Below are 10,448 nucleotides of genomic sequence, written 5' to 3'. Positions count from 1 at the left end.
TCGGTAGAGGGAGAGCGAGGCTCGGGGAGCCCGGCGCTCAGGGGCTCGGTGGGTGAGCTGGGATACAGCCCTGTGGGATCTGTGTGATACTTCGCCTTTCCTGCAGGCACCGAGCTCTCATCGCCTGAATAGTTCCAGGCTCACCCCACTTGCCGTTGGAAGCTGTGTGGCTTGGCAGCCCTTCATCCCCAAGCGGACTGAGAGCCGTTTGATCAGATCCGAGTCATTCCGGTGCTCATGCCCGGTGTAGCAGTGTAGCAATATGGTGCTGATGTTGCAGCAGAACAGACAGAGCGAACAGCAGTTCAGAAACCGGTCATTCCTTCTGAAAATATGTGATGAGAATCCACAGTCATGGAAAAATCTGGTATCATGAGAATGTCACAATGTGTAGCCCTGCCATGGAACCTAATGCTGCCTCATCTGCAAGGCAGTGGTGCAGTCAGGGTTCAAACTCTGTTTCTGAGAATTGTGAAATAGTGATTAGCAGTCCCTCAACTGCAGTGTATCTGTAATGATGAGATGCTGCTGCTCTGATGATTTCCTACCTTTGGATGAGGCAGGGCTCTGTTCTGGCAAATTCTGAAGGTGCACAGTAGAGAGCCTTACTAGGCAAATACCTCTACAATAACCTCTAGTGCATACCTGGCATTTGACTTCCTGGTGCATTGGCCCTTTTCCCAGGACAGCATTTGGCCTTCAGAACAATTTGTCTTGCTTGCAGTTCACTCAAGTGCTTTCTGACTGTTCCTGGAACAGTCAGGGCAGGAGCAGGATGTATGAAATGTTCTAAGTCAGCCTGGCTACTTACTGCTCTCTGATATGGGGATTCCTCAGATAGGAGCAGGAATATGCCTACATATCTGTTGAGCAGGATTCTTTCCTGCATTTTTATTCTGTCATAGTCCCCATCCCAAGTTGGAGACATTCTCACTTGTGTTTTTATCTGTAAAATAGATCATATACTTTCAGTTGATCTGTGAATGTTTCTCACAGTAACTTGGATGAAATCTACTTTGTTCTGCAGATCAATCTTACTGAAAAGAACATTAACAGCTTATTATTTTTTACCAGAATACAAACTAATTATAGCTGTACTTATATTAAATCTATAAAGCTGTCTCTTCTGTTGTGTATGTGTTGTTTTTATTTTTAAGGCAGCTGAGAATGGAGCAGTGGCTGTTGAGTTCGATCTTGAATTTACTGCAGATGGTGTTCCCATTCTCATGCATGATGATACAGTAGACAGGACAACTGATGGGTCTGGAAGATTGTGTGACCTAACTTTTGATGAAATAAGGAGGCTTAATCCATCTGCAAAGCATAAGCTACGGTAAACGAGTTGCTGCTATTCTGAAACTACTGTTTCAACAGTGAAAAAAAACTGTCTTGATAACAATTTTTTGTTTGATCTATCACTGATGAAAATGTTTGTAAATTTAAAAATTAGAGTCCCATAACTTCTCGTTTGGTTTTAGAAGTGTATGAGACTGTGTCAACTTTCCTATCCTTGCAATAGGGACAGTGAAGCAAAGATAATTGGCTTCCAAGGCCAAACTCCACAGGTACCTAGTGTGAAACAGGTTGATCTCTACATAAGCTTCCCCTAAACTGACTGCAGGACCCTAAAGATACTGGGAGTTCCTTACGTTTCTGAGATGCACTAGGGATTTCCAGACTTGTAAATGATCCACCTGTGAGTCTGTGGTACAAGTAGCATCTTCTCAGGCTGTTACTGGAAAGGTGATAACCTGAACCACTCAGCAAGAGCTCCCACATAGGCAGTTACTGCTGATCAGCTGTTGTTTTCTGTCACCTTATCAGGAATAATTTATTCATGTGTGAAGCTGCCTCTGCATGCTCAAGTTTGTCTTGCTTGTTCTGCCAGGATCTGCATGTCTGGCTCAGGCTGAGGGAGTGCAGTCAAAGCAGGGGGAAGTGGGTGGGTAGGTGGTCAGCAGTTGGGACCAAATGTCTATTTGTGAGAGTCCAGGAAGGAGGTGAAGAACTGAGGGTAGTGGTAAGTGTGGGACACAGGGTCAGAGAGAGTCAGATTAGACCTTGAATTTGGAAGGATACAACTGTCCAGTGGCATTCTGAGGGAAGAAATGTGCACATGTCCCTCTACACATACAGCCTTTTACAGGGTGGGAGCCACCACTGCCATTGCTAGTGGTGCTTGGTCCCACCTCTAATACTAGTGTGTCAGTAAACTCTGTTTAGGAATCTCTAGGAAATGGCTTTGCATAGTTGGGGATGTGTGCCTGTGCACATGTCTATCTTAACTGCATTCCAGTGAGGAGTTCTCCATTTCTGCAGGAGCAAATTCCAGGGTGAAAAGGTACCAACTCTGAGAGAAGCTGTTGTGGAGTCTATGCATCACAATCTTATCATCTACTTCGATGTCAAAGGCCATGCAAATCAGGTACCACTTACTGTACTGAGACACCTTCCTTTACCCTCTCTTTGGGTTTCTAACCTGCTTTTCTGCTGTTCTCAAACTGGTCTGTGTGGTACAGACCCTTCTCTAATCTCAGTGAAACTGGGTCTGTTATTTGTGTCATCGAGTTGGGCTGTCAGAGCAGAGACAACTTCTTCCCTCGTCCCATTCCATCGTCCTGGGAAGCTGCAACTTAAAATTAACAGGAGACTTGTATGAGTTTGAGTTCACCTCAGCACCATCATGAAACAAGGTGAAGTGAGTTCCCTGCCTGTGCTGAGGGGGGTTAGTATCTCATCTTCAGCCTCCAACTAGAGATCCCACTTGTCTGTAATTTGCATTGCTAACGGCAGATACACAGGATCAGTCAGTAACATTTATGCAAATTGGAGTATTTTTTCTTTAGCATAGCAAAATATGGAAATAAATTAATTTTTCCCCTTGAATTAAGCTCTAGGTAGTACTTAAGAACTTTATCCACAATATATTTAAGGGTATTTCAAACACTGAGAATGCTACTCGTTGCTGCAAACAGAATCTGTTGTGGAAAACAGAAGTAATTTCTGTGTTAATGGTATAAACGAGGTGCTGGTTTTTTTCTCCCCTCGTTCCCTCTCAATCCTGCTACATGAAACAGGCAAGTATTTTTAAAGGGGATTATTCTAAAATGACTTTGCAGTGCTGAGTAAATCCAAGTGTATGTATAAATATAACATGAGTCTATCTCTGATTGGCAGGCAGTTGACGCCCTGAAAAAACTCTACATGGAATTTCCTCGTTTGTACAACAGCAGCATAGTCTGTTCTTTCATGCCAGATGTTGTTTATAAGGTGATGTTTCCTAAAAGTTTATTTTGGATTATTTTAATTGTGTCTGGGAATTTCAGTAAGATATACAACTCCTAGTTCCACGTTACTTCTGGATTGGTAAAATTGCTGGGACATTTACAAACAAATGAAGCATAATGCATTATCTCATTCATCACTGTGCTCATTGGATGCACAGATGAATCTACAGCAATTTCCTCCATTCTGAAAGATATGTAGAAAAAAGTCTGTAGCTGTTACAGTCGGCATGTGGCCAAGTACCTGTGTGCAAGGTACCTGTTAAAGTAAACCTCGTATTCTGATGCAAATGTGGACTGTTCTTAAAACTTGTTTTCCTCATACTCATTGCCAAGTCCATTTACTATGTATTTTATTCCATTGCCCAAGTGTTATGCAGGTTTTTTAACATAAAAGTAGTTGGTTATTCAGTATGTTTTAAATAAAAAAAATAGTAAAATATAATCAATAGCTTTCTAAAAAAATTACAAAAGGATCTGGAGGGAGGAGGGAAGGATCCTGGTAGAGCTGCAGATGCAAGCTAGCACTTTGTATCTGGCTGCTCCTGATTTCTATTCAAAGCAGCTTGGCTTTTGTATGAATTACAGTCTTTTTTTCCTCTATCTTCTAGATGAGAAAAGCTGACAGAAATGTTGTAACAGCACTAACACACAGGCCTTGGAATCTGAGTCATTTAGGAGATGGGACACCCCGTTTCAGCTCCTTGTGGAAACATTACTGGTATATGATGATGGATGTCATTATAGACTGGAGCCTACACACCTTCTTGTGGCGGTTGTGTGGGGTTTCAGCTTTCCTCACACACAAAAATTTTGTTTCTCAGTAAGTGTCTAAGCTTGCTAATATATTAGGAAGCAATATCATCCTATTAGTATATAAGGGTGGAGTTAACATAGTGTATGTTAATTAGTGTTCCGTTTAGTGTTCTGTAAACTTGTTATGGTGATGGTGTCTTTGTTCCTTGCAGGGAGTACGTGAGGTACTGGTCTTCAAAAGGAATTCAAGTGGTCGTCTGGACAGTGAACACATTCGCTGAAAAAAACTACTGTGAAACCATCCTTGAATCCAGCTACATCACTGACAGCTTGGTGGAAGACTGTGATTCTCATTACTAGCCTGGTGCTCTGCAGACACCCACCAGCCACAAAAAGCCATCTTACTTGGGCAGGTCTGAGTATTCACCATCAAGGTTACCCATGGGTGCAGACAGGACTGTTGAGCATTGTTCTGAGGAACTAAAAGCTGTATTTCACATGTGCTATATGATCAGATCTCAAATGCAGAAAACCCCTCTGCTGCAGCCTGAGGTACAGCCATTCATTCACAGCCTGAGCTCACACTGCCTTGTAAAAGGGTCAGATTTGACAAGCTCATGGGGCAAGATGCTGGATGTGCAGGTTGCTTTAGAAACCTCAGACTATGCCTTTGCTTTAAATCTTTGGTTTAAGGTCCCATCAACAATTTTTTGTGTCAAAATTTAAAAGAATACTTTGATTTTAGTAATTGAAATAGTCTGTTCTACAACTGCATAATTAATGTCGATTTATGGCATCTTAAAAACATCTACATTACTATTTTGAAAAACGATCTGTAACTAATGGTGCCAAAATACAGCTTGAGTGTATTGCCCTGGTACTGCATAAAAGATGGCTGTGCTCCATCAGGAAAAGAAAGTCAGCTTTCCATGTTCAATGTGAAGACTAGGAGTGCTAATTAATAAAACTTGAGTAACTCTTTATCTTCCACCCTTTTTAAAAGAGCCAAGGGAGGACAGAAGATTGTTTCTTCTCATGACACAGCACATGAATGTACTTATCTTTAAAAGCAAGGTAGCTAAAGACTACTGGTAGTGGTAGAACAACAGAGCCTAAATACCTTTTTACTTTGCTTATTGTTTGCATGATTGAAGGGCACTCACAAGAATATGTAGGAAGCTAATCCAGATTTAACTTGAAATCAGAGGAGTGTCTGCAATTCCAATAAATTATCTGATATCTCATGGGTATGATACTGTGTTTTAGCTGTATACCAGTAAGTTAATACAAAATGCCAGCATTAGTGCAGGTTGCTTGCTATTTTTTTCTAACAAGTAAAACCCCCAGGTGTTCCCATCACAGCTACCATCAACTCACCAGGAACAACTTTGGCTCCTGAGGGAGGTGGTAATTAGACTGTCAAGAATTAGCAAGAGCAGAAAACCCTTATGGAGCCAGCCCCAGTGTAAATTGGACCACCATTTCTTAATGGCCTATACATGGAATTACTAAGTTTAACCATTTTCTTTCAGAGGAATATGATACTAACTTCAACAGAAAGGAGGAATTTGAACACTGAACTGTTTGGTTATCAGCTGCAGGTTACTCAGATCTAGTCTCACAAGATATCCTAGACTGCAATGTGTATGTTTGACTAGAACATGTAACCCTGTTTTGGTAAGGTAGCTCCTTGTGTTAGGTCAGTGTTGTTGGATTAACTGATTCCTTGTTTGGGTGTTGCTGTTCCAGCTGACTGAGCCATCACCTTACAGGGTGCGAGGGGAACACTGCACTTACCCAACGTCCAACAGCAGACTGCATGGATCTGTGGTGCAGTTTGGATAAAGTGTTCTTGATAGTGTGCCTTGTACACAGAGCCAACTGATATTTTAAAAAAACTTCTATAAAAGAGGCAAAAGTTTTGAAAAAAACAACACACCAAATCAGTCATCAGTGGAAGGAACTACACAATTATCCCAATTAATATAAGTCCAAACTTAAGAATTAGCAGTAGATTTACACTACTTTCTGCAAAGGTGATGGGCTTTTGGCTTGTATCTTGAGCTATGTGCAAGCACCAAGAACCATAGGAGTGAGGAGGTGGTATTTTCTGTCAGGGTGATGTGAGCTTCTTTGGTTCTTGTGGCTGATGCGCCTTGCACTGCAGAACTCACCGAGTCCTCTGGGGCACATTATCATACATATGCTCTGCCCTCAGCCAGTTTCTGCTCAGCTCTTTCATGTGTGCTGTAGCCTCTGCCTTTACCTCTATGTTCTACACAGCAGAAGACCTAATGACCCTTGTTCCAAAGGTCCCTTTTCTGTTGCTGCTCGAGTTGCAGGCACTGCAGAGTCCCCACCCTCACTGCAAACACTTAGCCCATATTCAATATTCATTTTTATGTCCAAAGCAAGGAGGGAAGAATAAATTAGGCAGTAGTAGAAAATGGGGGAAAAAAAGCAATTGTGGCAAAGCTATGGCTTTGAATAAAAAGGACCTGGATCAAATGTCTTCAAGTCATATGATAAAAAAAAAAATCTCAACTGTGTTACTTCCAATCAATCTTTTACTGAAAAAGATGTGTAAACTTTTGGTTTACAAGCAGTGGTTTTACACAGATCAGAATTTTGATAAGATAGTTATGATAACTTTTAGCATCAAAGCTGCTGAATGACTGTCATAAATTGTTAAATGCCTCAGAAAAGTGAAAGTGGAATAGAAGTTACTTTACAGCCATTACAACTCTGTCATTAACAACTGCATTTTATTTTCCTTCTATTTTTATTTGATAAATCTTTTGGTTAAGATCAGATCAGCTTGAACCATGTAACTGAATATAAAAATGTTTCAACCAAAGTATTTATTTACAATTAGGCACAACTTTCCTTATTTTCAGTCAACAGCAATTATCCAGCTGTGGAGGTACCCTTACTGTAACTGAGGTGGGGAGCAGTCCTGGGGGAAGTCTGTCACCAGAGTATCACTACTTCAAACACACAGGATAATAATAAACTGTAGTCAGGATAGATTTTGCAATCTGTTCTATTTTTCCTTCCATTTATGGGTAAAAAAGCCACATGCATGGCTCTTTCAGTCACGAGTGCAAACGGGTATTGCTTTCTGCAGAACATCAGTCAATGACTTAACATTTCTTACTGAATGAACCTGCTCATGGTCTGTAGCCTTCATCCTCATCTTCATCTTCCCACTGAGCTGCTTCTCTAGCCCGCAGAGCAAGCGCCACCGCCTCAGACATGCCCAGCTGGCTGATGGGCTGGGGTGTCTCTGCATCTGTTTTTCACCAACCAACCAATGTTAGCTGTGCTGGTCTTGGTACAATAACCATCCATCCCCTTTAAAAAGCCCTGTGTTATTTTAGTGTCTCATCTGTCAAGCATTTGGAATGAAGTTCCATGTTTGTGCAAACCAAGAATAGTTCAAGCTACCACACAAGTTTCCATTGCTTTTTTTATTCCAGACACACAATGTCCTAGGGACTCTACATCATTAATAACCTCCTCTGAGATTTCATACCAAGATGCAATGTATATTTCTGATGTCATATTCCTGCCTGTGGCTGCTCCCAAAAGACAAAATGGCTCATTTACCCACAGAAATTCAACCCTCTGGTATACAGAAACTTGTGATCAGCCTTCAGAAGTCACCACCACCACAGTAAGCTACCAATTAGTACATCCTACAGAAAGTGTTTACCCAAAAACCCAGCCTTGCTTTCTCTTTACACAAGATGCTAGAATTGTGTGTCACATCCAGCTGCTACATGCTGTGTCTGTACTGAATCAAACATGTTTGCTGAGCTGAGCTGCTATGAGCTGCTTTCCAAGTACAGCATTTGTTGCTTACCTAATGGGAAGCCACTCTCCGGAATGATCCCCGTAGAGTAGGGATCCTGAAAACAAAATTCACAAGTAGATTTAGACTGATTTCCTTCCTTTGCCTGTTACCTTTTATGTAAAAAGATACCAGTTACAGGTAACAAAAACACTCTCCAAATCGTAAGCAGATTTGGGAGTCTGAGTATTCCAACAGCTATTCTGATAACAGTTTTGTATCTGTGCAAATTAATCTTTAAAAATATTCCTATACATAGAGGATGACTTCTTACTTCAACATACACTCATTGTCTAGATGATGCCCCAGGTTCTACATAGGGAAATCAAGCAGAGACTTCCTTTCTTTTGACCATCTTACCTCATATAATGCATTTTGGTTTCCACCAAATGCCCTTCCTCGGTTGCCCGGGCGTCGCCGGGCGGAGCGTCGGGATGAGCGGTATGAAAGGGCTCTTCTCTGAAAGACAGAATATTTGGCATTTGCAGTCCTGTATTCTGGCTCCAGTCAGGACTTCATGGTTAGTGTCACACCCAAGGCTACTACCCTTGTTTTAGGGAGATGGGTCTTCTACTAGAACCACAATGAGATTATTTTGGCATCTCTTTCTGAAATATTACTTTAACAACTGCAAGAATAGCCACATTTTATGGGGTCTGAAACCCTCCCTTCAGGATTCCCACTTGTGATGATGGACAAGGCCACCAGGTTGTCTAGTGTGTGAAAAGCCCGAGCACACCCAAGATGCCCATTCACTTTAAGCTCCATCTTTACAGTAAATATTTTTTTAGATTAACATATATGTATATTCATCAATATATTGATTATTAACATTGTTTATTTATATCTCTTATCGTATTAGTGATGGGCAGTTATACTGGAGGCCCAGGGGGTGAAGCAGCCTCCTTTTCTTAGTCTAGGCAAGGTTCAGGTGTGGACAAACCCTTTAGTATCCCTGCACACCCATATTAGGAATGTTTTCTGGCAGTTTCATAATATTACATGACTAGTGAGGGTTAGGGCTTCTCTCTGTCTTTCCCAGGTTAAATTCCACTCTGGAACAAATGGAGTATTTCCACGGTATCCTTTCGCTGTCTGCAGTTAACTAGTAATCAATCAACTTGGGTGAAATTTTAAATATCCCAAAATGGCAGCCTATTTGCCAGGCTAAAGGAAACCCACAAAATCATACCAAGCACATAATTCAAACAGCAGCATCAGAACTATCAAACTGACCTGCTGCTGTTGTCTTCTTGGCTCAGCTGTGTTTTGGTTTGCCCTCTGCAGTGCCCGTAGTTTTTCAATTAAAAACATTTTATCTTTTCCTTCCTATGGTCAAGAGATATTTGATCATTAGCTGGAATGGACAAATGATTCTTGAAATTCCTTTTATTCTGAAATTGTCTACAGAAGGAGCTACAGCAGCACAGCTTAAAGGTAAGATTAATTTGCAACAACTCTGTTTGTGAGTTAAATTTCCCTGCAATTCCCATGAGGAAAGGCTCCCACCCTCCCTTATACTGTCAAAGGAAAAACAGATGACAGCTCCACAATAGCAGAATGACACAATCAACGAGGAAGCCAAATTTAAATAAATACATAGATAAAGTGGAAAGTCAAGCTTACATTAATAATTTGCTTATGTAAGAGTTTGGTCGCAGTCTTTCTTCCTTCTATTATTTGCGAGTAAATATAAGTAATAACTCTAAACAGAAAAGACAAAAAAAAATTCAACATGAGCACTCAGACCCATGAGCACTTCCTCCTTGTCATTGCCTAAACAAAGCTATCTTGCTTATTTTATCTATTAAAAGATATACACAGTTACATCTATATACACACATCTATATGGATACATATATAAGAAAGTAGGCATGTAGTTACACAAGGAATGGCAAACACATGAAATTGCTAAACACAGTCTCTTGGAAAAGACCCAGAGATTTATGGACTTGTATTCCATATGAGAGGGACAATTAAAATAAGTCAAGAATACAAGGTGCAATTTGGATAATAAATAGTAACGTAATAGTAATCTTTAGTAACCTAAAACCTCTTATTTAACATTTGCCTGGACCTTAAATCCCAACACTAAGCAGTTATTGCTTCCAGGCCAATCCTGGTCCCACTAGAATGAGTGGGATCCTGTTTTACATGAGCAGGTTTGGGCCCTTACGTGTGTGTGGCCAAGCTAGAAATACCAAGCACAGCTACAACACCCAACCCTACCAGTGAGCACAGAGCATAATAAGCATATCCTGTTTTTTCCTCAGCCAAGGGGGCAGTATGTGCATGTACCAGAGATGAGCTGGGATCAGAATGCAACCTCCTTAAGAGCTCTTCCCCATGTGGTGTGCTCACTTAAACCAGGCTGCTTGTGCACTACCATGCCCTTCCACTGCAGCATCCCTGGGGTAGTTCAGCTCTTCTTTACACAGAATCATCTCCTCTAATGACTCCACCAATGAGAAATGGTCAGAAAAGACAAACCAACCACCTCCCAAATGTCTGCATTTTGTCAGAATACAGCTGGCCTGTACCACCTGTGCTTGTGA

The 10,448-nt window shown here is 41.2% G+C and overlaps 2 protein-coding genes across 2 annotated transcripts in view; one reads left to right on the top strand and one right to left on the bottom strand.

Moving 5' to 3' along the window:
- The first annotated feature begins 262 nt into the window (after nt 1-262).
- Nucleotides 263-4,473, top strand: GDE1 (glycerophosphodiester phosphodiesterase 1). The gene is made up of 6 exons (XM_010003303.1): nt 263-367; nt 1,158-1,333; nt 2,320-2,425; nt 3,178-3,270; nt 3,896-4,107; nt 4,253-4,473. Exons 1-6 carry the CDS (start codon nt 263-265, stop codon nt 4,398-4,400), a joined length of 840 nt encoding a protein of 279 aa, XP_010001605.1. The 3' UTR covers nt 4,401-4,473.
- Nucleotides 4,474-7,210: 2,737 nt separating this feature from the next.
- TMC5 (transmembrane channel-like 5) overlaps nt 7,211-10,448 on the bottom strand; it is an 18,503-nt gene continuing 15,265 nt past the window's right edge. Inside the window, exons 18-22 of the mRNA XM_010003302.1 lie at nt 9,520-9,598; nt 9,130-9,222; nt 8,254-8,352; nt 7,906-7,951; nt 7,211-7,332 (exon numbers count right to left, since the gene is read on the bottom strand). Coding sequence (XP_010001604.1) covers nt 7,211-7,332; nt 7,906-7,951; nt 8,254-8,352; nt 9,130-9,222; nt 9,520-9,598 — 439 coding nt within the window. The remainder of the gene's footprint in view (nt 7,333-7,905; nt 7,952-8,253; nt 8,353-9,129; nt 9,223-9,519; nt 9,599-10,448) is intronic.

Source organism: Chaetura pelagica, unplaced genomic scaffold, assembly GCF_000747805.2.
Source record: "Chaetura pelagica isolate M959 unplaced genomic scaffold, ChaPel_1.0 scaffold138, whole genome shotgun sequence".
In the NCBI taxonomy this organism is placed as follows: Eukaryota; Metazoa; Chordata; class Aves; order Apodiformes; family Apodidae; genus Chaetura; species Chaetura pelagica.
The sequence above is the reverse complement of the archived record's forward strand: the minus strand, read 5'-3'. Positions and strand labels throughout refer to the sequence as shown.